General features: G+C 45.3%; 2 protein-coding genes across 4 annotated transcripts in view; both read left to right on the forward strand.

The window, feature by feature from the left end:
- Positions 1-15,169, forward strand: part of nrcama (neuronal cell adhesion molecule a) — a 40,991-nt gene extending 25,822 nt beyond the window's left edge. Inside the window, exons 3-33 of one of the 3 annotated variants that reach the window (XM_030114123.1) lie at positions 413-595; positions 1,095-1,112; positions 1,490-1,595; positions 1,701-1,894; positions 2,028-2,150; positions 2,419-2,589; positions 3,493-3,604; positions 3,710-3,894; positions 4,011-4,142; positions 4,345-4,488; positions 4,577-4,688; positions 4,781-4,947; positions 5,050-5,197; positions 5,273-5,397; positions 5,657-5,686; positions 6,295-6,396; positions 6,514-6,711; positions 6,816-6,886; positions 6,973-7,198; positions 7,305-7,420; positions 7,514-7,721; positions 7,829-7,951; positions 8,050-8,226; positions 8,419-8,451; positions 9,035-9,100; positions 9,581-9,703; positions 9,803-9,958; positions 10,311-10,442; positions 10,528-10,606; positions 11,211-11,222; positions 12,096-15,169. In XM_030114123.1, coding sequence (XP_029969983.1) covers positions 502-595; positions 1,095-1,112; positions 1,490-1,595; positions 1,701-1,894; positions 2,028-2,150; positions 2,419-2,589; positions 3,493-3,604; positions 3,710-3,894; positions 4,011-4,142; positions 4,345-4,488; positions 4,577-4,688; positions 4,781-4,947; positions 5,050-5,197; positions 5,273-5,397; positions 5,657-5,686; positions 6,295-6,396; positions 6,514-6,711; positions 6,816-6,886; positions 6,973-7,198; positions 7,305-7,420; positions 7,514-7,721; positions 7,829-7,951; positions 8,050-8,226; positions 8,419-8,451; positions 9,035-9,100; positions 9,581-9,703; positions 9,803-9,958; positions 10,311-10,442; positions 10,528-10,606; positions 11,211-11,222; positions 12,096-12,330 — 3,918 coding nt within the window. In that variant the 5' untranslated portion in view covers positions 413-501 and the 3' untranslated portion in view covers positions 12,331-15,169. The remainder of the gene's footprint in view (positions 1-412; positions 596-1,094; positions 1,113-1,489; positions 1,596-1,700; positions 1,895-2,027; positions 2,151-2,418; positions 2,590-3,492; positions 3,605-3,709; positions 3,895-4,010; positions 4,143-4,344; positions 4,489-4,576; positions 4,689-4,780; positions 4,948-5,049; positions 5,198-5,272; positions 5,398-5,656; positions 5,687-6,294; positions 6,397-6,513; positions 6,712-6,815; positions 6,887-6,972; positions 7,199-7,304; positions 7,421-7,513; positions 7,722-7,828; positions 7,952-8,049; positions 8,227-8,418; positions 8,452-9,034; positions 9,101-9,580; positions 9,704-9,802; positions 9,959-10,310; positions 10,443-10,527; positions 10,607-11,210; positions 11,223-12,095) is intronic. The other 2 variants (XM_030114124.1, XM_030114125.1) reach the window with 2 other exon arrangements.
- A 1,360-nt stretch (positions 15,170-16,529) lies between these two features.
- On the forward strand, positions 16,530-24,856 carry cntn1b (contactin 1b). The gene is made up of 24 exons (XM_030114126.1): positions 16,530-16,647; positions 18,870-18,996; positions 19,108-19,143; positions 19,223-19,349; positions 19,458-19,639; positions 19,727-19,822; positions 19,906-20,118; positions 20,191-20,290; positions 20,378-20,562; positions 20,681-20,805; positions 20,898-21,015; positions 21,117-21,267; positions 21,361-21,488; positions 21,581-21,753; positions 21,841-21,964; positions 22,051-22,218; positions 22,347-22,496; positions 22,579-22,649; positions 22,736-22,988; positions 23,091-23,212; positions 23,834-24,023; positions 24,123-24,244; positions 24,338-24,494; positions 24,580-24,856. Exons 2-24 carry the CDS (start codon positions 18,942-18,944, stop codon positions 24,660-24,662), a joined length of 3,129 nt encoding a protein of 1,042 aa, XP_029969986.1. The 5' UTR covers positions 16,530-16,647; positions 18,870-18,941; the 3' UTR covers positions 24,663-24,856.
- Positions 24,857-25,280: the final 424 nt, after the last annotated feature.

The raw sequence follows: 25,280 nt of genomic DNA on the forward strand, positions 1-25,280 counted from the left end.
ACTCGCCCGGGCTCTCCGTCGCCACAGAGGATGAATAACAGGCACAGTGCTTGGGTTGTTTAAGTTACGTGGAAGGGAAGCAGGTCTGTTTTGATTTCAGCTCCTGCTAAAGTCTTCATGTTGGCAGAATGGTGGGCTGTCTGCCAGGTCAGCTGAGCGCAGAGCTCCACTGGAGACAGCTATTAAGTTGGTCGACTTCAAAAGAAAAATCCAACAGTGTCAACTTCCCATTGTAGGTCAGACTAAATATTTACAACTACTTACCTACAGTTCATTTACATTATACTTACACTGTTTAAGGTTTTTCTAACTCTGTGTATGTGTGTCTTGTTTGATCGCTCTAAAATATGATCGTAAAAATTTAAATACCATTAATGATAAACATTGTTCTGTTTTTCTTGCAACTTTGCAGAGTGGATTCAGACTTGGTTTCCCCCTCAACCACCCGGACTCTCCTGTCGTGGGCTCAAAGCGTTCAGTGTGACAGCGACACACCCGACCATGGACGGGAACAGGAAGTGGGGTCCTGGCTTCAGAGCGGTGCTGTTGATACTCCTGAGTCACATGACCTCAGCGCTCGAAGTGCCTCTTGATCGTAAGTATTGGTCTCATCGATGTTACATTCGTGGATACAGGTACTGGAAAGTTCAGCTGCCCCACATTGCAACGTAGAATAAACATTTATAGCTTCACAAAGATTCTGCAAATTGTGTAACAAAATCAAAACTTTTTAAAGTTCAGGATGTTAATTTTCTGCAGGAGTGCAGTTTGCAAGGATTTTTGCAACTGAAGTTGCGTTTTAGTTTTTGCACGTTTCGGCATGAGATTTTTTTTGTACATGACAACATTTTAAACAGACTCCTTTGACCTTGATATTGCTGCACTCGTGCACTTTTCTTGCATTTATTGCTCCTCCTGAGTGCAGTCCCGCATAAGCGGGGAAAAAAAACCGCCCGAGCAGGCTCAGTCTAATGCATAAAAGTGTGCAAGAGTGCAAATATTTCTCTTGAACCTGTGTTTTCCTCCTTGAAACAACTAACACCTTTCCTCAATATTCCATTACTGTGGTACGGCATGTCGCGGTGGACAAAAAGCTAAAGTACTGGAAGGATGTAAGTTGGCCCAAACGCTGCTGTGACCTCTAGTGTGGCGTTTCTGCTCTTAGGATAATGTGTGCTGTCGTGTGGTTTTAAGGAGTGGTTTGCATGCAGTTTTTACCGCGCTGTGAGCGTATGAAGCGACCCCGCTTAATCTGGATTGTCACTTTGTAGACGTTAGAGACGGTAAGTCGTCAGGGATGGCTGCTGCTGTGTGTGTGTTTGGTTTGCAGTCCGCGTTTCAGCACTACATGACTTGATTGTCAAGTTTTGTCTGAATGCTTGTCGCATGCTCCTTGTGCGTATATTCGGCTCGAACACTTGCACTGAGCGCCGTGTTTACGCTGACGTGGTTAGTGTCTGAACCGCTGCTTCCGTTCGTGTGTCTCCAGTGCCCCAACCCCCCACCATAACACTACAGTCCCCGAAGGATTACATCTTTGATCCACGGGAAAACATCGTCATCCACTGCGAGGCCAAGGGGAAGCCTCAACCCAGGTGAGAGGAAACACTCTCACAGATTCACACGCCGTGTTCTGGTTGATCGCAGCTCTGTGTTCTGAGGGACGACTTAAGCTGCGGTTGTTTTTCTTGATTTCTTAGCTTTTCGTGGACCAGAAATGGGACCCACTTTGACGTGGAGAAAGACTCAAAGGTCTTGATGAAGCCTGGATCAGGAACTCTTGTCATCGACATCAGCGGGGAGAAGGCCGAGGCGTACGAGGGAACGTATCAGTGCACGGCCCACAATGAGCACGGCACTGCCGTCTCCAATAACATTGTCATCAGACAGTCCAGTGAGTCCTCTGACTGACTAAACTGGATTATCTCCTCGCGCTCTTATCATTAAAAGCATAATGATTACAATCAGCGCAATGTGGCAGCAGGAGAAGCTCTCACTGCCTTTTGTTTGATGTCTGTGGCTCACAGGGTCCCCCTTATGGTCGAAGGAGAGAAATGAGGTCATTGTGGTGCAGATGGGGGTCTCCCTGGTGCTGCAGTGCCGGCCCCCCGCGGGGCTCCCCCCTCCTGTTATCTTCTGGATGGATAACAGTGAGTCATTTCCTTATACATATATAATATGTGCACTGGCAGTGGCAAGATAGATAAAAAGAGTCTTTGTTTTCATCTGTACATGGACTGAATGTACATTCAAAGCTACATTTAATCACAATAAATCATGTTATCATATTCAGCCTCGACATTTATTTTTCAGTGTAACAAATCAGATGATTCTAAAAAAGAAACATCTTGTCAAGCGACGTTTGGTTTATTAAACTGCTCTTTCTCTTCATATGCTCCCCCCCTCCCTCCCTTTCAGACTTTCAGAGGCTGCCATTGGATAAGCGAGTGTCCCAGGCCCTCAATGGAGACTTGTATTTTTCCAATGTTCTCCCAGAAGACACCCGGAGTGACTACATTTGCTACGCTCGCTTCCCGCACACACAGACCATCCAGCAGAAACAGCCGATTTCAGTCACTGTGCTGAACAGTAAGTCAGAAAAAAAAAAAAAAAAAGAACTAAACAGGTTAACTCAAATACACAATTGATATTGCAGGAAATAATCTCTTCTCAACTGCAGATGATGTAGAACAGTGCTTGTTTTGTTCATATGAAACTGCCATAGATTCATTTAAGCTGCTTATGATTTAAAAAAAAAAAAAAAAAGAACAAGCTGTGTGATTTTACAGTGGCCGTATCTCAGTGTTTAGAAACGCTCCATGTACGTCTGAAATGCACTTTCACCGACTGATGGTTATTATAAAGGAGAGGCCGTCGTAAAGTAAAGCGTTGTCTGTTTAATCCTTTAGGTTTGCATGCTTATGGTTTTCTGTTATATTCCAGTGGAAACAATGAATGAGACTCTGGCTGCTTTGTACAATTTCACTGATATCTTTAGTGGTGAGTGCTGCCGGTTCAATTCCCACTCAGCCCCCCCAGTGTGAACCCCAGCCCTGTGTAACCACACCTGAGACACCCCTGACCCCGGTCCCTTGACCCCCCTGCCGCATCAACATAACACGTTCTCCCATCTCATTCTTACGCAAATCCATTTGGAATGAAAAACCAAAAAAAAAAAAAAAAATGCAACATAATCCTGTGATCCTTTCAGACAGAGACTTTATGTGAAGAAGCATAAAAAGACAAAAAAAAAAGAAAAACTAGACAATTTGCTGGATCATTGCTCACTCATTTTCTATTCCCTCTTTTCACTTTGGCAGATTCATTTGACTCGATTGCACCTTTTCCCTTCATGATGCCAAAAGTCATGGTTTAGCTTCCCAAACTGTTTAAAACCAAAAAAAAAAAAACAAAAAAAAAAATCCCTGTAGCAGGAACATCCTTCCTGCTGACGCCCTGGTCTGATTATCTCTCGTGTCCTGGTGTGTTCAGACAGCCCGGAGGGGGAGCGCCGCCCTGGTTTCATGCTGCCTCTGGGCACCACCAGCACCAAGATGGTTCTGAGAGGGGAGACTCTCGAGCTGGAGTGCATCGCTGATGGCTTGTGAGTCTGAATATCCACAAATCTGCCAGTCCTGAATACTGATGAAGCAAACGCCATCAAGACGTTGTCTGAGCTCATTGCATTTTAAAACGGTTTCTGTGACAGGCCCACTCCAGACATTTCCTGGGAGAAGGACGGAGGCGAGCTCCCTAGCAGCAGGGCGTCCTTCCTCAACTACAAGAAAACCCTCAAGATCTCCGACGTGAATGAGGCCGACGGCGGCGATTACCGCTGCATGGCGTCGAACGTCCTGGGAAACGTACACCACATCATCAAGGTCACCGTCAAAGGTATGTTGCTCTCGAATTTTCTTTGAGGTGGTTATTATTTCCACCCTAAATTAAGCAAAAGTCAGAATCTCTGAGGAGTTTCAGTCTGCCCTTTCGTTCCCGTTGACTTCCCGCAGCGGCTCCTTTCTGGGTCAGCGCTCCCAGGAACCTGATCCTCGCTCCCAACGAGACTGGCATCCTGACTTGTCGGGTCAGCGGAGAGCCCAAGCCCAGGATCAGCTGGTTTGTTAACGGAGTTCCCGTCGAGAGTGAGTAACGTGAGCCGAGGCGGAAACGGCACTGGAAAATTGTTCTCCGACGAAACTGCTGTTACACTGCCTCGTTGCAGGCCTTTGATTTAATATCTTGATTAGATTTAGAAATTGCTTTCAGACTAAGTAGGAGAATTAGCTCCAGTCGTATGCACGCATTACGTTGCATGTTTTACACTCATGTCTGGTTCGCTGCCAGATGCGCCTGAGGATCACACGCGCAAAGTGGACGACGACACTGTGATCCTCAGCAACGTGCAGTCCGGGTCCAGCGCCGTGTACCAGTGTAACGCGTCCAACGAGTTCGGCTACCTGATGGCCAATGCTTTTGTCAGCGTTCTTGGTGAGTTAAGTCAAATTTAATAGCTGCTGCATTAAAAAAACGCATCATTTCAAGCTAATAATTTATTCTTACGTTCTTCTCTCGTTAGCTGAAGCTCCCAGGGTGCTCACTCCGCCCAACCAAGTCTATAAGGTCATCACTAATCACCCTGCACTACTGGACTGTGCTTCTTTTGGCTCACCGATACCGAGCATCACATGGTAAGAGGCTTATTAGATGAAAGAAACACTTCATAAAGGCTCATGTTAAAAAACTAAAGCGCAGTTTAATCAGTGTTGTTCTTGTCATGTAGGTTCAAAGACAATCAGATCAGCATTAAGAGCAGTGACCCATATGTGATCCATGAGAATGGCACGCTGGAAATCATCGTGGCCCAGCCAGTGCATAGCGGGAAGTACACCTGCATCGCCACCAACAACCTGGGGATCAAGGAGAACCACGTCTCCCTGGAGGTTAAAGGTCAGTATGGAGGGATCACACTGCAAACAGGCAAATAGATTTGGTTTGTTTCTTTTTTTTGATTAAAGAATAACAGTGTTTGATTTCTCGTTTGTCCTCCAGAACCGACTCGCATCCTGAAGCAGCCTGAGTACAAGGTGGTGCAGAGAGGAATGAGCGCCGTGTTCGAGTGCAAAGTCAAGCACGACCCGTCACTCATTCCCACCATGACCTGGCTCAAAGACCAAGGAGAGCTGCCGGACGATGAAAGGTGACACTTAAAGACTTAAATTTTCAGTCTGTAGGAAAAAGCTCATTTTAAAACATTCCTTGGTAATTCTCTCAGGTTCGAGGTGGACATGGACAGCCTGACCATCAAAGATGTGACGGATGAAGACGAGGGTAGCTACACCTGCGTCATGAACACCACCCTGGACCATGACTCGGCCAGCGCCATGCTGACTGTCGTCGGTACGGCGCACATTTAAAATTACCTGCTGTTTTTATCAGTCCTGGATGAACGAGGCGTCTTTTCCTCTTCTGTCTGCTTCTTTTTATTTTGTCCTCCCAAAATTACTGTTCTGATTTTACCTTTGTGCTGATCTTCTCTTGAACGTTTGACTTTAGAGTCTCTCCTAGAATCACAATAGTTGAGTTTTCTGCTGTTTTTAATGTCTGTCAATAACATCTAACCCTCTTCCTGCACTTGATTATTGCTTCTCGCTGTCAGAGGCAACTCCTACTCCAGCAATCGTCTACGGTAAACACTTTGTTTCCAGTGGTGCATTTTGCAGCTCTCTCTCCCTCATTTCGATCTCAGTTATCTCTTATTTTTATGAAGATTTCTATGTTCCCTTTATAGTTTTCAGTTGTTTTTAAATGTTGTTCCGTTTTAAAGTTGAAATTTTACTTTCATTTTGCTTATTGCAATTATATTTAAGACTGCCAATGGTTCATCTGCAAAAAAATGTCCTTCAGATAGGCACTGCGGTGTTGAAAATCTGAATAGGAATAGACTTTAATTTCAAAGTTTTGTCGGCATGAATAATTGGTGCTTGCTATTTAAAAAAGCAGTTGCAAATCTGCAGATGTGCAACTCACAGATATTTTTTTTCACCTGCCTGATCAAAGATAATTTGTGGCTTCTCTGAATGTGAATTCTTTAATTGAAAACAATTGCGCTGCATCAGAGTGTATACTCTTAAATATTTATTTTAATGCATGAAATGTATGTATGTTTGTTCATTATTTATTTACTCAAGATTGTTTTGATCAATATTAAATGGGTTTAATACGGATCTTATAAAAATACCCATGATATGAAATCTTAATGGAAGCCAAACGTAAGCGTCCTTGTTGTATTTACAGAGAAGCCAGACCCTCCCACTGACCTCGAACTGACGGACCAGACGGAGCGGAGCGTCCAGCTCACCTGGAGCCCCGGAGACGAACACAACAGCCCCACTCAGAGTAGGAAAAGCTCAATTTTATGATAACATTTCCTTTTTCCATGTATCGAATTTTCCAAATCACTGGCACGATGTTAGTTTTTTTTTTAAACACTTCTTTGTATTTTCTTCTTTCCAGAGTTTTTGATCCAGTATGAGGATCTGCTTCACCAGCCGGGAATTTGGGTCAACCTGACCGAAGCATCAGGCATGAGCACCACGGTGCAGCTGGCCCTCTCGCCGTACGTCTACTACTCCTTCAGAGTGCTGGCTCTGAACGACGTGGGCTACAGCGACCCCAGCCTGCCCTCGCGCCAATACAGGACGAATCCTGCAGGTAACAAACACAAACAACCGGAAGCAAACACAGTGCTGCACTGTTGTGTCTGGAAAGGTAAAAAAAATTACCCAGACTGAGGTGTAAATTCTTGGTTTTCTTAGCTCCTGATGAAAATCCATCAGGAGTTGAAGGAGCGGGATCAGAGCCTGGTAACTTGGTCATCACCTGGACGGTTAGACTTGTCATGTACATCAAGAAATTAGAGCATTTCAGTGGTGTGTTTCGCCGAATTCCTAATGCCAGCCGTTCTCTGTGCAGCCGTTGACCGGACTGCAGTCCAACGGGCCCGGTCTGGAGTACAAAGTCCACTGGAGACGGAAAGATGTTGAAGACGACTGGTCGTCACAGAATGTGGCCAACGTGTCGCAGTTTGTTGTGTCCGAAACTCCGACCTACGTGCCGTACGAGATCAAGGTTCAGGCGCTGAACGATTATGGCGTTGGCCCCGATCCTGAAGTAGTGGTTGGATTCTCTGGTGAAGACTGTAAGTGACCCTCATGAGGAGAATTTAAACATCAGTATGAGAGATCTCACTAGTTCTGATTTTGTTAGAGATTATGTTCTCGTGTCCATTTCTTTCTGCTGCGCAGTGCCTTTGTCTGCTCCGGAGAGCATCCAGGTCATGGTTCATAACAGCACCCTCGCAGAAATCCACTGGGAGCCCGTATCCACCTCCTCAGTGCGGGGAAAGCTACAGGGATACAAGGTATCACTGGAAAAACTGCTCATGTACTCAATACCCCTTTGCTAGGATAACCATGTTGAAAATTTGACTATTATCTCATAACTTGTCTTCCAGGTGTACTACCACCGGGACCGTGGCCTTCATGAGACCGAGGGGCAGCCAGACCAGCAGCAGCAGGTCTTGACGTTCGGTGGGAACCGCAGTGAGGGGCGCCTGCCCGGTCTGAAGCCCTACAGCGTCTACAGCCTCTTCATCAAGGTCCTGAACAGCAAAGGGGAGGGGCCTTCAAGCAGCATCAGGACATTTGAAACGCCCGAAGGAGGTGTGCACGGCGCAGGGCTCATCAGTATTCCGCTGACACAGAATGTAAATAGTAAAATGTAAATCTAATCTGCCATTTGATTAAAGGTGTTGTGATTTTGTGTTCAGTCCCAGGGCCTCCCTCTTTTCTAAACGTGCTCAACCCAAGTTTGGACTCGCTCACCGTGAAGTGGGGTCCACCTGAAAATAACAATGGCCGCCTCGCCGGGTACACCCTCAAATATCAACCAGGTACACCGAGCAATGGCGTGACACCACAGTCACCTGTGTGTTTTTACAAATAACCAGTTAAAAAAAAAACTATCCTGTCTGTTTCTTTGTGTCTGTAGTCAACAAAACAAATGAATTAGGACCAATCAAAATCCTGACTTTCCTACCCAACGAGACCACGGCGACCCTGAGCAGCCTGAACGCCAGCATGCTCTACAAGTTTTACATCAGTGCAAAGACAATCAAGGGTTCTGGCCCCTTCATCTCTGAAGAGGCCTTCACAGCAATGGACACAAGTGAGTTCCCAGAATGTGAAATAAGTTTCATGCGTTGCACAAAGGAGGGAAACATTCAAAGTCCGATGGCGGCGACCTTGAAACAGCCGTAACGTTGGCCAGAGTGCTGTGATGGATGAGGAGCTGCTCATACATTCCTCACTCGACGTCTGACGCCTCGTCTATCTCTTTCTCTTTCTCTCCTCCCTGAAGCTCGTACTCAGCCCACTGTAGAGACGGGCAAAGGTAACGCAAGCTTGCCACTGGAAGACCCTGCATGCCAACTCTGCCCTTCGATATCAGAAATCAAACTGATCTTAAACGAGTCTTTAGATTTCTCCTCCCGCATGTTCCTGCTAGGGGCCTTTAGAGTTTCAGAGAGACTTCCATGGCACCTGAAAGCACCCGTGCTTGTGTCCTATTCTAAAAGAATCGGTTGTATTCACTGTGTACAACATGCATTACAACTTGCTGTGCTTTTATATTATTTTACTTTTTTTTTACCTCAAACGACAGTGAATTCTCTTGCATGATCCTATTGACTGCATTTCTTTTATGTTCCTGCTAACACTCTTTAATTACCTGCCGATGCTCCATAAACTGTTGTCTCAGAACGGAATAATCCATTTGAACCGAGTTTGCATGTATTAGCGCCGGGGCTTAGAGTTGCACGCTGTTATTTCTTTGGACATTGAACTGGATTTAGAGTTCAGCGTAGAAAGAAGCTGCCACAGCTTTCCTACTCTTAGCGTCAGTACTGTATGCCGTCTGTTGTAGTGCGTTATGTGTGTGTGTGTGTGTTGTCTCACTCTTTTCCGTGTTCTTTCAGGCCCCACAGAGCCCCCCCACCCAACCTCCCCCATCACTCAGTCTCTGCATTCCCCGTTTCACAAGGGTACAGACACTCCCCCCCCCCCCGGCGCCCCCTCACTGCCTCCCCAAAATGCCTACCCATAAATTCAGCTGCAGAAACGCTCCATTTCAGAAATTGTTGCAACAGAACAATAAAATAACGTTAAATCCGACTTTGCTAAGAACATTTCCGTCTTAATTCATTGATGTGATGCTTTAATATTCAGTCTTTACTGAAATGGAGGTTTTTGCAGCATGAATGTGACGTGATGTTACTGTTAGGAAAAGTTTGTCATCAAGACATAAAAATCTTTTTTTGCAATTCAAAGTTTGTAAATGTAAAACTGATTAATTTAAATGCCAAACTTAGACTGGATGTTACTTTTTTCTTTTTAAATACACATACCTGTAAATGGTGCTTGATAATATATAGACATCTATGCTATTATTTCTAATTCTGTATTTTTTCATTTAATCTTTTTCACCCTGATTGAAAAGCTTTTTGTCTCTCTTGTGTGCTCAGCGCCTCCCGTTGGCCCGGCGTTTGGGACAGTTAACACTTCTGTATTAGAGGACGGTGCAGTGATCAGTTGGGAGTATTTTGGACACCATAAGACTGTATATGTGGAATATATTGTAGAAAACAGTAAGACCTCTCCCTGTATTTCAGTTTTTTTGCATGCCTTAAATGGTTGTAACTGAATTCTCACATATTCAAATGATTCCTCTCCATCGCCAATTCCAGGTAAAGAGGACTGGAAAAAGGAGTTGGTTAACGGGTCACACTCTCATATGATAAAGGGTTTAAAGCCGGGAACGTCGTATAGGGTGCGTGTGGTAGCTAGAGATGCGGCCGACCCGACAGCCCACAGCTCAGACGAGGTGCTGGTGGCGGTGCCAGGTGAGGCGGCATGCCTCGGGACGGTCGGCCTCCGTCTTCATCCCAGCCTGTTTTTGTGTGTTTCCGTCCCATCATCAGACATAAAGCGTTTCAGTCAGGCATGACCCCCCCCCCCCCCCCCCCCAAGTCCTGTTGATCTAATGCATGTCTCTTCAAGTCATCACTAAAAGGTTCATTATTTTTCCTCATTTCGTTTGGGCCTAAATGATCATTAACCCATGTTTATAACTCCATTCACAGCCTCTGTCAGTGTCAACGCTGCTCAGCATGAACTCATCTGAAATAGACATTCGGATGAATGCTTACTTTGTCTCTCTTCTTCTCTCTCTCTCTCTTTTTTTCCTCCATCCAGCGGCGCCCAGCCGGCAGGTAGACATCGCCACCCAGGGCTGGTTTATTGGACTCATGTGCGCCATTGCTCTGCTCATTTTGGTGCTGCTTATAGTGTGCTTCATCAAAAGAAACAAGGGGGGCAAATATCCAGGTAAAATGATTCTCTTTTAGTTCATATTACAACCATTATGCCATTGATAGCTGGAAATAAAATGAAATGATCTATGTTTCTAAAGTCAAAGAAAAAGAAGATGCTCACCAGGATCCAGAGATCCAACCCATGAAGGAGGATGATGGGACATTTGGAGAGTACAGGTGATTCACATTCATGAGCAAAATCAGGTTTTATCATTAAAAATGTGAATTGTTTTTTTCCTACTCACTGTATCCTGGTTTGGCTGTTTGCATATAGAACATTTTACCAGGCTGCAGAGACACTGCCTCCACCTGACTCCATTACCAAACACTCCATAGAGGCAAGGCCAAGTCCAGACTAGTCTGTGTTGATTTCTATATTCACCAACTCACAAGCACACGGGCCGAAATATACTTCTTTTCTTTTCTTTTTTTAACAAACTGCCTCATCTGTGGCCACCCCAGTTGTTATACTAACTCTCCCGAAAGCATTTATAGGAGGAAACTATTTAGTTTTTCATTTATTTCACTTGCTTAGAAATATTAAAGAAACGTCTGACTTCTGAAAAATATTCAGTTTGATTAATTTAGCTCTTTTGGTATGATCTCACGTCTTTTTCAATCTTTCCATGTGCATGCTCTCTCCTGAAAAACTAAAAAAAATAAGAAATCAATGTGTGTCTTAAAAGCACATAAGACAGTAGACCTTGTGACTCGTGATCTGCTTTTCATGTTTCCTTCGATTTTTTTTTTTTTTTCGTTTCTCTGTTTATGGGGAGTTTAGGTCGATGGAGAGGTAAGACAAGTTGCGGTAAAACGAGCATGCAATTTACGCAACCTTTAAAACAACTCCGAGTTGTTTCTGACTCCAGTGAGAGTCGAGGCGAGGATAAAGCACAAGAGCTGATCTGACCTGTATCGACATGCTCACTGCTGCGACATAGTCAGCGCTCCCAGTACGGTTTCAGCTTCAACACTAAAAAGTAACATTGTGTGACTGCTTATTGCTCACTTTAGCTTCCTTCATTCGGCTTTTTTTTAAAAGACGAACGACCGTTAGCTTGAGAGCAGAGAACGGCTCTGATCCTGTAGAGCTTGTGGAGGTTTGTAGACAAACGGAGCATAAAATGCGGATGCAAATGGTACTAATGAGTTAATCATCTGGAAAGTAATTGCATTTTTGAGATTTGCATGTAAATGGAAAGCATAATAATGGAAATAATTCCGGTGATTGCATTCTAACGCTGCAAGTACGTGGCAAAGGATGAACTGCACGCATTTGCAAAATCCCCCTTTTTTGCATTGCACCCGAGCTTATATCACCTCAGCACTAACAATATAGATAATATGCTGTATTTAAGGAGCCGAACTGTTCCACTGTACAAGAACCTTACCTGGAAGAGTCATGTAACACTTGCTTTTTTTTTTTTTTTTTTTTTTTTTTCCATGGAAATGACCCTTTAGTTTTTGACATGAAGAGTTTTATGTCGGTAAAGTTGGAACAAAAGACAACGAGCAAACAAAATACATCCTGATCTTTGTGGCAAGGTGTGCTTGTGCAGTGGACAGACAGGCTGAACGCTCGAGTCCGTCTTCCGTACGGACATCAAGGGTTTTCATGTGTGAAGCGCATGAAGTGACCCTCTGTCCAACGTCTGACTCTCCGCAGTGACACGGAGGACCACAAGCCGCTGAAGGGCAGCCGGACGCCGTCCAACGGGACGGTGCGCCGCGACGAGAGCGACGACAGCCTGGTGGACTACGGGGAGGGCGGGGACGGGCAGTTCAACGAGGACGGCTCCTTCATCGGCCAGTACAGCGGCAAGAAGGAGAAGGACACGCACGAAGGCAACGAGAGCTCGGAGGCGCCGTCTCCCGTCAACGCCATGAACTCCTTCGTGTAACCGAGGGGCCGCCGCCCGGCTGCGTCCCGGCCGCTGCGGCCCCCCCGCTCGCGTCGCCCCGGCAAACGTGACCACGGAGGCCGCCTTCCGCGGTGACGGTTGCCGAGGCGACAGTTTGCTGTGAACACCTACTTGTACCCCTGCGGTGGCTGTCGCTCCGGCGGCCGCGGCCGCCCCGTCACCGAGACTGCTGACACGTCCTTATCTCCACCCCCACCCCCCCCGAGTCACACTGTGACCTACTCCGATCAACACGCACACCCAACACGGCAGAGATTGACACCCCCTCCACCCCCCCCCCAACACCACCATGAAAAGGTGTGAATCGAGAGAGCAAGCAATATGGGATAGCGGAAGGAATGTACCAGAACCAGAAGGGGTTTTTTTTACCACTCAGACTGAGCATGATTGTGGCAAAAGTGTGTGCGTTTGTGCCATTTGATCCTTTTTGCAAACTAAATATGACATATCCAAATATATATATATATATATATTTTAATGAAGTATAGTACGTGACCCACAGGCAGGCAGATATGCATTGAATCACCTTCGTAAACATCTGCATGAAGTTCTTATCATGATTCTCTCAAGTGTTTCGGCTCCCTGGTGTCGGGAAAAGCTGCGTGTGGAAAAACGTCCGTGGTGCACGCCTTCATGCAGATGGATATGCCTTCTATTGTTTTCTTTGTTTTCACTCGGAAAGTGTTTAAATGGCTTGTGATGTGCAGACGACGTGTCGCGGCGGCGGCACGTTTGAAGACAGTGCTGTGAAACGTGTGACTCAAAGTAGAAACAAGCGTAATGTTTGTGTTTTTGGTTTGTTTTTTTGGTTTTTTTTTTTTTTGAGACAGATGGACTGTACATATGTAATAGAGTAAGAGGAAAGCTATATTTCAAGGTCAGGTGTGTCCATGCATTGAACCCGGCGCTTGGCCACGCCCCCCCCCCCCATGCCAAAACTCCCACACCGAACTCCAGTCGGCCTGTTCTGAATTCACCGTTTCTCGCTCGCATTTCTTTCTCGGGTCGGTTTCGAGTCGCTGTTTCTTGAACAGGAGTTGAGGAGTGATTGATCCAGTGTCGTCCTGAAGTGCTTCCACCTCACGGCCGCCGTCGACGGCCTTGTTTTCCTTTTTTTTCCAGGAAGATCTGCTCACACGCAGAGACAGGACACATTGTAGTTTCTGGATATTCGGCTGTTTGATGATCAAGACGCTCTCAGCACAGTTTCTAGTGCCTTTGTAGAGAAAACTGACCCAGATTCCTCCTCTGTTTCATCAGTCTTCATATAAAAAAAAAAAAAAAACAGACCAGAGCTGATCAAAAATACGACTACTACTTAAAACCTCGCTGTACAGATTGCTGCAAACGTTCAAAAACTACTTTAAACATGCAGGATTCAGCTTGATGAGGGAGTTATGACAATTTTATGAGCGGTTTGATTTTGGGAGTCCGGGAAACCTACACAGATCTCAAAACAACTTCAAGACAATAGACCAGTTTCTCAGTTTTATAGCGGCAACAGTTAAGAAGAACACTAGTCAGGTTCAGATTGTTATGGCCGAGTGACAATCATGTTATCCAGCTACCATCTGCTCATGCAGCAAAACCCGACCGGGAATCCGACAACAGACGAGTATTAAAACCATCAGCGTGTAGGAGACCGGAGTTCACGCAGCCATCACTTCAGAGCATCCTCTTCCTCATCCGTTCACCGTGAGGATTAAACTACTGCCAACCTGGTCACCAGGTAACCGCCGATAGGGAGCAGTGAAGACTCGCTGGCGCCTACTGGTGGCTCTTTCAAACGACGGGGGTGGAAAATGGCGTTAAAATGCTGAATGTGGAAACAAGTTTTTTTGTTTTTTTTTTCCTGTTTATACGAATGAAAATATTGCTTTTCTTTTCTCCCCCCCCCTCTGCAAACGGGAAACACAGCGGTGACTCTGGTTTATGCATTTACCCTTATATATGTGTATGTTGTTTTCATTGGGAGTGCACCACTCAGTGTGTTTTTATTACTGTAAACGAATGGACTTACGGGCGAATGTCAAAGCGTGTGTGTGTGTGTGAATGAGTGAGCGTGTGTGTGTGTGTGTGTGTGTGGGGCACATGCATGCTACCGTGTTACAGCGTGCGTGATGTATACTACTGCTTTCTATCTCTGGTCTATAATTCCAATGTGTGTCCAGCAGTCTCCGGACAGGAGATCGGAGACTTTCTTTCAGAAAACATTTCCATGTCTTAGTTTTATCATAACTTGCATCAAGTTTTTAGGTTGCAATGTGTCAGCTTTCCAGGTGTAGATATTTTTGTTTTCTTTCTTTTTTTTTTTCTTTTTTCTGTAAATAATGGCTTGAACTGAGCGTTGACCTGTTGAGGGTGGAGGTCGGAGCTTGACCTCAACCGGCCCGTGCTGCATTATGGGTAGGGGTTGAGGTTGAGAAAACGGCATTGTGTGAGATGAGACTATTTACGGTTTTCACTCTTTCATTTAGTGTGCAATTGTTTTATTATTATGATTATTATATATTTTTTTTTTACTTCTCAGCTAAATTTGCAAGGTCAGCCGTTCAGCCAATCAGGAGATTATTTAACTCGTGAGTGATTGAAACTCTTGTGACACCTGTATTTGTTTCTGTCTCTTGACAGTTCACGCACATTTTCTGTATTTTTTTTCTTATACCAATGCACACAGTTACACAGGCCGTTACATTTCAGCGTAATCCACCGATGTAACTTAGGACAGCATTTGGTGTCCGGGTGAAGTGTGTTGTCCTGAACAAGACAAAAAAAAAAAAAAAAGAAAAAGAAAAAAAAAAAAGACATATCCTCCTGAGAGTGTGCACTAAAACAAAATACAAACAGAATTAAACCAATTTGGAGAAAGCAGTCGGCATGGACACGGCATTGGACCGGTGTGTGAATAACCTGGAAACGATGTTTTAGTTACTGGTGAACTCACAGTATATGATATGATATGATATATGACATTCTGGTTAATGTTGAAGCTACACAAGAAGCATGAAAGGCTGTCGAAATGGTTTACTCTACAATATGATATTGCAAAATATTTTGTATTTTAAATGAAGTTTAAAAAAAAATGAAATAAATGTTGGTTTCAGGATTTCAAATCATTTGGGTTTGCTTTAAATGGGACATTCATAAGTGTGCTTGTGGCGCCACCTACTGTTCAAACAGGTTTTTGCTTGTAGCTAATAGATAAAACAAAGTGTTAATCCTCAGATTAACACACATCTGGGGCCTGTGCGAGTGTGTTTTCCCTGTTTTTTCAATCACATCGACTGGGAGAGTTTTGTTTCCTATAGCGATGGGTTCACTGGTTTCATATCAAGGCGTTTGGTGTCAATGACTGGTGAGATTTAAAGGCAAAACAGTGTTATCAAAGCAGCTCTAGTCAAATATTGTTAATCAAAAATGCATTTGCCGTCATTGTGTTTAGATACATAACATAAATTCAGATTTTTTTTTCCTTTCTGAAATATGATTGCTTATCAAATAAAGACCCCCACCCATATGTTTACAAAGATACTGCTGCACCTATTCTATCTAACACAAGTTATAGTTTTGTTTTCATCACATTTACATCAGTACTACATGTTCAACAAACACACAATATAATACACTTCTTCTTTTTTTCTCTTGTGAGTTGCTTCACAAATGCAATCAAAATAAAAGACAGATTTACTTTTGTTTTTTGTTTTTTTTTAACTTTCATGTGGATCAGTGCTTTTAATCTGATGGAATCTTTTATTTTATACACTCAAACTGGGTATCAGATCACGTCTCTTGTTTCATATCATCCAGAGAGCCTTCCATTAATAATAGATTGAACTGAAGGTCATTTATGATGCACAGCACATGGCTGCAGGTTTTCTTGCTTGTTCATTTTGCGTATATTGTAATGTATTAAATTATGGTTTTGGATTAAAAAAAAATACAAAACAAAACAAAAAAAATTCTAACAGTACCTATGATTGTAAACAGACCTGTCGTCGTGATCTCTCCAGTTTCTTGGTGTTTTCCTGGGATGCTTCGTCCCTCCAGCCCGGTGCGGGATGCGCAGCAGCGTGCTGCTCCGCATCCCTCCCATCCTCCTCCGCCACGCTCTCGCGGACCAATCACAGCCGCCCCCTGCCTGCCTCCCCGGCCTGCCACTCACGCGCCTTCCTCCAATAGAAAAGTTGCTGTGTGCACGGGACGCTCGGGCGGGTGGGCTCAGCGGGACGATGCGGTTCGGCTCCAGGTGTGTCATGACAACTGCGCTCTTGAAATTATTCCCATTCTGCCTGTAAGGTAAGAAAGACAGCACAGCGGAGAGACGGAGTGTGTGCATGTGTGTGTGTGTGTGTGTGTGTGTGTGTGTGTGCGTGGCTCGTTTTTTTAGATGTCCGGACTTGCGTTAATAAATGCGGGATGAGTTGAGCGCTGCGTGAAGTGGACCGGCTCTGGAGTACCGCAATGCAGAGCCGCGAACTGCCGGTGCCGGGGTGAAGTGATGTAACGGGGCTGCGCACTTACTTTTTGGGGGGGGGGGGATGGATGCGACCGAGGCAGTGCCGTCTGGCCAGCCCTGTCCTTTCAGACCCCGTGTCTGCAGGTTTAAAGTGTGCGCGAGGCTGCGGAGGAGCAAGGTGAGAGTGTCAGACACTGCGTGCGTCAAGGACGCAGGGAGCCATTTGGACGCAACTGTTGAAGGATAAAATGTTGCGCAAAAAGGGGGCGACACCCTCACCAGCCTGTTTTAACAAATCTTAGCTCTGGGATCAGCATACTGTAGCTTACAATAGAACATGCATATCAACTTAAAAATAAAAAGATAAAACATTTGGAGTGATTCTGGCTGCACACAGTGTCCTGCACTGCTCTCATTTTCTGCAATATATGCTTACTCCAGTGACTAATATGAGCAGCATCTGTTTCCCATCACTTAGCAGGACCCACTGCCTCCCCTCCTACCCCTGTTTCTTTCTGCTTCCTCGAATTTGGCTCATCACTGCAACATTTGAGCGTCTAAGAACAATTTAATCCCCCTGATGTGAAAAACACACCGGATATATGAGGCTGACTTTGGACCAATAATGATGTATTTTTCAATGCCAAACATTATTTTGGCTTAAGTGTTATCTGTCACTCATTACACTCAAAACTTAAACAGAATTATTGGAATACCTTCTTGTCCAAATAAACTGTAAAAGCATTTTTTTTGCCATCACAATACCTCTGCAACCATGTTTATTTCAGCCTGTTCCTGAGATACTCTGGGCTTATTCCTGTGCTGACCTAAATTTAGCCGGTCTGTCCAAAGAGGATCTGAGATGGGATTATTGCTTGGGGGGGGGAAACCCATGAAAACACACTCTGATGAACTGATCAGAAACAGCAGGGACAGACTGCGACTGATAATCTGCAGAGCAGCACAAATGTTTTGTGGAAATGTGCATGAGTTTCGACTGTGATGAAATGATATCTGCGCTGGAGTCTTGTCCATCCAGAATAATCTCAAGGACATGTGGCTGGGGAGTTGTGGGAAACATGCAGCCGGCCGCTGTGCACCATTGTGTTATTGTTGAGTCATCAAGTGTGCCGTCTCTGCAGTGGCTGCCTGTGGAGGAGCTGTGCACTGGGTGTACCCCTTGCTCTCTCTCTCTCTCTCTCCCTCTCTCTCTCCCTCTCCCTCTCTCTCTCTCTGGTTGGCTGAGACAGATGTTTCTGCTGACTGAGTATGAGGGGAGGTGGCTGTCTGGCAGCTCTTCCTTCCTACGCTGTCATTCAGCTTTCCTTTTTTTTTCTTGCCTCTTCTCACGCCCACAATGACTCTGCAAACACCATGGAACACATTTATTACCACATTCTGACTGCTGTAGATAACAACATATATTATCTCAATTATTTTTTCTTAATTTACAAAGTCTTCTGCACGAATTAAATAAAAAACTAAAAATATTTTTGTGAATCTGGAGTTTCTTTAAATAAATGTTCAGATTTAGCTTCAGAGCCACAGCAGTGCCTCACACAGCTGGTGATGACTGTGCACGCTGCACGCCCATCTGGTCGATCTGCTTCGGTTCTGGATTTCTAGTTTTTACATCTTTGCTACTCTCTCTAGTCTGTTCCTCCAGCGTTTTGTCTTTTAGATGTTCTCCTCTCTTATCTCTCCCATCATGCTCGGCTTGAAAAGATGCAGGTGAACACAGCAGTCCCTTAGAAGTGACGTATCAGCAGCAGGAGCCGTGAAGAAAGCTGCGGAGCTGCCGTGTCTTTTTGTGCATGCAAGACAGTTCTGGGATTTCGGTGTTTTCGGTGTTTCACACAAACAACACAGACCTGTGTGCCTCAGCTGGTGCGCGTCCTTGTGGATGTGCACACTCTCCGCTTGCACTATGCAGCGTTCTGCTGAGTCACATACGTCTTGAATTATTCATGTGAAAGGCCAGGATTTCAGATATATTACCAGCTTTCTCTCTGATTCTGTGAGCTGCATGCATCCAAGTGTAATTCATTTTGTCGTTTTCCAGTTCATGCCTGGTCCATCATCACCCTCTGTCCATCTAACCGCTGTCCTCCAGTGAGTCAGTCTGCAACCTGTCATGGCTTCCACTGCTTTCCTGCTGCTGGCCCTCTCCTCCTCTGTCTCCCTCACAGGTAAGACAAACAAGAGTCGATCATTACTTGGAACAAAATACATGATTCTTGCGATAAAGTGCAAAGTCAGTTCATCGTCGACTGACTTGAAAATGCTTGTGCTTTTTCCAGTGGCGGTGTTGTTCGGTGAGCCAAGAATATATGGAGGTGAGCTGGAATTTTCCAACAACTGAAGGGGGATGCATAAATAGGAGCATGAGTTGATAGTGTTTGTTAATATTCTCAGAGGATGCTACTGGTTACGGCCCCATATTTGAAGAGGAGCCTGTCGATGTGGTTTATACTGAAGACTCACCTGATAAGAGGCTCTCAATGAACTGTCGGGCACGAGCAAACCCACCAGCGACATACAGGTTACACAGAAAAATTATGCATTTTGCATTTCACTTGATTACAAATGAATGCAGGCATATTGACATATTGGTCGTATAGCACACTGATGGTAATGATTTTCCTTGAAGGTGGCGTCGGGATCAGTGGGAAATCAAGCTGATGGAGCAGCCGGATGAGCACTACAGCTTGGTGGGGGGCAACCTGGTCATCACCAACCCCATGCAGAAGAAACATGCTGGGACGTACGTCTGTGTGGCCAGGAATATATACGGCACTGTCATCAGCAAAGAGGCTCGGGTCAAGTTTGGATGTAAGCTACAGAACATGTTCTCAAAATATGTTTTATAATAACGTCTTATAATTTGTTACTAATGATTTGTTCTCCTCTTGTGTGTAGTTCTGGGCGAGTTTCCTGATGAAGAGAGAGACCCGGTGTATGTAAAGGAAGGACAGGGAGCGGTCCTGCTGTGTGCCCCTCCTAAAGCCTGGCCACGTATGTATTCTCTGTCATATTCCATGTTGTGGAAAGGTGAGGCAAAATATTGACTTGTGTATTTTTCTGTCTTCTTTCTTCAGAGGAGGTGTCTTACCGCTGGATCTACAACGAGTTTCCAGTGTTCCTCTTCACAGACCGTCGTCGTTTCGTCTCGCAGAAGACGGGGAACCTGTACATCTCTAAAGTCGAGGCGCAGGATGCTGGAAACTATTCCTGCTTTGTTTCTAGTCCCATCTTAGGGAAGAGCGTCTTCTCAAAGTTCATCCCTCTCATCCCCTTACCTCCCGAGGACGGTGAGCAGCTGTGCAGAAAAACCCTCCAGTCTGTAAAATCAGTTCGTGAATGATGACGATGTTTTGCTTCAGGTGAGGAGAGGAAGTATCCGGCAGACATCAGGGTGAAGTTCCCAGACACCACTGCCATGCTGGCATCCAATATTACCTTGGAGTGCTTTGCTCTTGGAAAGTAAGATTATCTTACAGACTGTTTTAAAACATTTCATCAAAAACTAGAGTGTTTTGCGCATCTTTGTATCTCTGTGTGTGTGTTCAGTCCCATCCCCCACATCGTGTGGAGAAAGGTGGATGCCACAGACCTGCCGGCAAACCACGAAATCAGTGAATCGGGAGCCGTGCTCCACCTGTACAACGTTCAGTATGAAGATGTGGGCGGATATGAGTGTGAGGCCATCAACACCAAAGGAAAGGACTGGCACAAAGCCTGGCTCTATGTGGAGTGTGAGTGAAGTGACTGGTCGATGATGATAGTGATTAGCCTGTTGTGGTTAACACTCCCACCTCCATCCTTGCGTTGGATGAACGGTTGTCAGTCATGCGCTTGTTTTTTTGTTTTCAGCTGCACCTGAGTGGGCGGAGACAATCAACAACACTCAGATTGACATTGGCTCGGAGCACACGATGCGCTGCGTGGCATCGGGGAAACCCTTCCCGTTCATCCGCTGGTACAAGGATGGATACATGGTAAATACATTTTTTTTTAAAAAAAGATACAGTGTAGGTCTTTTTTAATTTTCTTTTTAATTAAATTCACTTTGTCATTGTGTGTTTTCTAGTATGGGAAAGGTGAGCTGAAGTTTTCCAGTCTCACTTTTGACGACTCAGGGATGTACCAGTGTATTGCCGAGAACTACTGGGGCATCAAATACGCCAACGCTGAGCTGCGGGTCATTGGTGAGCTTTACCAGTTTCTGTTTTGTTGAATACACTTTTTAAAAAGTCCAACTTCTGAATCATATGAAGACCTTCAAATTAAATGTATGATCTCTTTCCAGCTTGTGCTCCAACGTTTGAGTTCAACCCTGTGAAGAAGCAGCTTCTGGGAGCTAATAATGGCCGTGTGGTGATTGAGTGTAAACCCAGGGCGGCGCCGCGGCCCCAATACACCTGGACGAAGGGCAAGGAGCTGCTTTTCAACAATTCACGGTCAGCACATAAGAAACCACTTCATGTATTTGCCTTCATTTAATATGCCTTTTCACTGTGGACATCATAATTTTAATTACTGATTATTTTCAGTATATCCATCCTGTTCGACGGGAGTCTGGAAATCCGCAATGCCACCAAAAATGACGAGGGTGTTTACACCTGCCTTGCTGAGAATGACAGAGGAAAGGCCAACAGCTCCGGCTCTCTCACCATCACAGGTCGGTGGTTGTGCATGTGTGTAAATATCTCAACACAAGTCTTGTTTTTCCTTCATGACTTCCGCTTTACTGTTCACGTGTCCTTCACGCAGAGGCGACCAGCCTCTCAGTGGCTCCTGAAGACTCCGAGGTCAAGGTTGGTGATGAAGTGATCCTCAGATGCGCTGCTTCATTTGACCCCATGCTGGACATCACCTTCATCTGGGCCATAGACTTCAGAGTCATCGACTTTGACGCCGAGTGGCAACACTACGAACGCGTCTTGGTAGGGTGAATTTTAACCCCCATTCTGTCCATTAACTCATTAATGCTCAGTTTATCCTCCTCTCCTGTCTCCTTCCCTGCTGTCCAGACTGAAGATGGGGTCGGCGACCTGCGGATAAAGAACGCACAGATTTGGCACGAAGGTCGCTACACCTGCACGGCTCAGACCGTGGTGGACAGCGACTCGGCTTACGCTGACCTCAAAGTCGTCGGTCAGTCATATCGACTGAATCTACACAGATGAGGCGGTCATCTTCACGTGTTCTATCTTTAACTCCGCATATTGAACAAATCGCAGGTGTGCCGGGGCCTCCTGGTGTGATCCGGGTGGAGGAGATCGGCGACACGTGGGTGAAGCTGCTGTGGACTAAAGGATCGGAGCATAACAGCCCCATCCTGTCCTACACCATCCAGACCAGGCACTACTGGGCTCTCTACGAGGACGACTGGAGGAATGCCAGCACGTGTGAGTAAAGCACAGCCGGCAGGGGTTCAAACACTTCACACACGTGAACTGAGCGGTAGTTAAAAATAAATGTTTCTAAATTTTAAGGTGACTGAAGTTTGAATTTGTTTCCTCTGTGTGTTTTTTAGCTCCAACCTTTCTTGATGGTAGCATGGACAGGGCGGAGGTGACAGACTTGTACCCCTGGATGGAGTATCAGTTCAGGATCATTGCTACCAATGAGTATGGCTCTGGAGAGGCCAGCATCCCCTCTCTCAAGATCAAAACCTGGGACGCCCGTAAGGACAAAGACCAACAATAATTTAGCCATTTTATCAGAAAATGTACATAAAACCCTAATGTTACGTTTTGTCTTTGTAGCTCCAGTCATTTCACCCACGGATTTGCAAGGCTATGGAGGTCGAAATGGCGAGGTCTTCATCACATGGACAGTAGGTGTCTCCATTTCACCCTCTTTTTCACAGGCTGCATTTGTTTCCTAAATGAAACATGTTCCACTTCTTCTTGCAACCCACAGCCGGTGCAGCCGTGGTACTTCTATGGGAAGAAGTTTGGCTACATTTTGGCTTTCAAGCCTCACGATGCTTACGACTGGTGGTATGAGACGATCTCCGACCCCGAGACGAGACGACACGTCCACAGAGACACCTACTTTATCCCCACCGATGAAGATTTCCAAGTGCGTGAATTCCAGGTGAAGATCAAGTCCTTCAATGTGAAGGGAGACGGACCCTACAGCCTCACCAAGGTCATCTACTACCCACGAGACGGTGAGGACGAGAATATAGTCATCAATATCATGGTCAAAATGTCCATCCCTGCTTTCAAGTGTAGCTATAAAAGTATCTAATTTCCTTCTGTTTCTCCTTCAGTCCCGACAGAACCTCCCACTGACGTCTACGCTCGGCCAGTGTCTTCCACTGAAGCTCTGGTGTGGTGGCTGCCTGTGGTTGACACAGGAACAGGATTACAACAGTACATTGAGGGATACCAGGTACTGTGACAGCTGATCTCCACCTCTGAATTATTCCACATCATGTTGTGATGCTCAGTTTTGGTTATGATTGTCAAAAAGGTAATAATTATGCATTTTCACTTATTGTTTGCAATGATGCAGATGTGACTACACTATATTAAGAGCTCTAATGATCATTAATGTAATGTAATGTCATTTTAAATGTAATAAATGCATGATAATTTGCCATCAGTGCTTTAAAATATTTGAGCTAATAATAATAATATTCATTTTGCTAGCCACTTGTCCTTTTCAGGGTCACTGGAGTCAATTGTAGCTTCATTTGGGCGAGGGCGGGGTCACCCTGGACAGTTCGCCACGCTGTCGCAGGGCCAGCATATAGAGACGACCATGCGTTCTCACATTCACACCTAGGGGCAATTAAAGGTCGTCAATTAACCTGATATGCCTGTTTTTGGACCGTGGGAGGAAGGCGGAGTACCCGGAGGGAACCCACGCACACATGGAGAGAACATGCAAACTCCACCATTTCAACCCAGGGCCTTCTTGCAGTGGGGCACTGATATGTACTTTCTTTTCTGAATTAATTAGTAAATCCACAGATCGATAATTACAAAAATACCACTTTCTGCTCTTCAGGTGAAATACTGGAGAAAGTATGACGATCCAGAGCCAGGAGCCCATCGCATCTTCGTCTCAGCGTCGGTGAATCAGACCAGGCTGGAAAACATGCTGCCAGACTCGCACTACCTCATCGAGGTCCGCGCCTTCAACGGGGCGGGCCTTGGACCGCCTGGCGAGCACTGCGAGATGTTCACCAAGAGGCCCCGTAAGACAGAAAACACACGTCCGAAATCTGAAATTAGATGAGCAATGAAATGGATTCCACGGGTGTGCTGATAAAATGTTTGTTTGCGATGTTTCACAGCGCCGCCAGACCCTCCGAGGATGTGGCGCTACATCAGCTGGACGGGAAAATGGCTGTATGTGTGGTGGGACCACATCACGTACGACTGGTTCGGCAATGTTTCCTTTCCCCTGTACTACAAGGTACGCTCAGGCGGCTTCGTCACGTCTCGCTACACAGGACGTCTTCGTGAAAGTCAGCCCTCATTCAATATGTCTCCCTTCCTCATTTCACAGGTCATGTTCAGGAAGACGGGGTATATTTACGGGAAGGTGTACGTCACCGGCTGGCACTTCATGGACTTCCCCATGCCTCAGGTGGGAGATTATGAGCTGATGGTGCGCGGGCGTTATGAGGGAGGAGACGGCCCGGTGAGGAAGATCAGGATTCAGGGTGAGTCTCGACCGTCACAACAACGAATTCATGACTTTAGTTTGTCCTATCGGCTTCATTTACACTGTTCCTCCCTCTTCTTCAGGTAAAGCATCTACAATCACGCCGACGTTAAGCCTTGTGTCGTCGGTGCTGCTGGCAATGTGCATCGTGGGACTGGGAATTTAAGTGTATCATAAACTCTGGGAGGGGAAAACAAACCGACGAGAGGATCCGGTTTTCAGCATCAAGCAGTCCTCACACCGACAGTCACCGGTTCAAATCCCACTACAGCCATCTGCTCTGCATTAGTTCTGGTAAAACGCTGCACTCAAAGTTGTTGTTTGTGTTAAATAAAGTTAGTTTTGGACCTTTAAACTTTATCGTTTTGAACAGCAGTTCTTGAACTGAAATGTTTTATTGAATGTACCCTAAGGTCAGGATGAAAGGAGACAGACAAGGGAAATAAATCCCTCTGGCCACTTTTATAAACCAAATCCATGTAGAAATGTAATATCAAAAAAGGTTTTTTTTTTTTTTTTTTTTTTTTTTTAATGATTTTAATGTTAAATTGGAAAAAAACAATTAGAAGAACAAACAACCAGAACAACTAGTGTATTGTATGGCTCAAGCAGAGAAAAGACTGATGTACAGGGTTGTTCAGATATATTACTGGTAATTCCTTCTGATTCGATCTCTCACAACGCACCACTTCCCCCTTTATGATTACACTTCTCTTCACAATAGAGGCACTGTTGTAAAATATAAAAGCATACTTTACTTTTTTGCTAAGATAGAACATGGTTA

The sequence above is a fragment of the Salarias fasciatus genome, chromosome 17, assembly GCF_902148845.1.
Source record: "Salarias fasciatus chromosome 17, fSalaFa1.1, whole genome shotgun sequence".
In the NCBI taxonomy this organism is placed as follows: Eukaryota; Metazoa; Chordata; class Actinopteri; order Blenniiformes; family Blenniidae; genus Salarias; species Salarias fasciatus.

Bases quoted from the DNA above. Each gene is read 5' to 3' on its own strand.
- cntn1b (XM_030114126.1), top strand. From the start codon at position 18,942: ATGGCTTCCACTGCTTTCCTGCTGCTGGCCCTCTCCTCCTCTGTCTCC. The intron at 18,997-19,107 runs GTAAGACAAACA...TGCTTTTTCCAG, and splicing joins CTCCTCTGTCTCCCTCACAG to TGGCGGTGTTGTTCGGTGAG. The intron at 19,823-19,905 runs GTATGTATTCTC...TTCTTTCTTCAG, and splicing joins CCCTCCTAAAGCCTGGCCAC to AGGAGGTGTCTTACCGCTGG.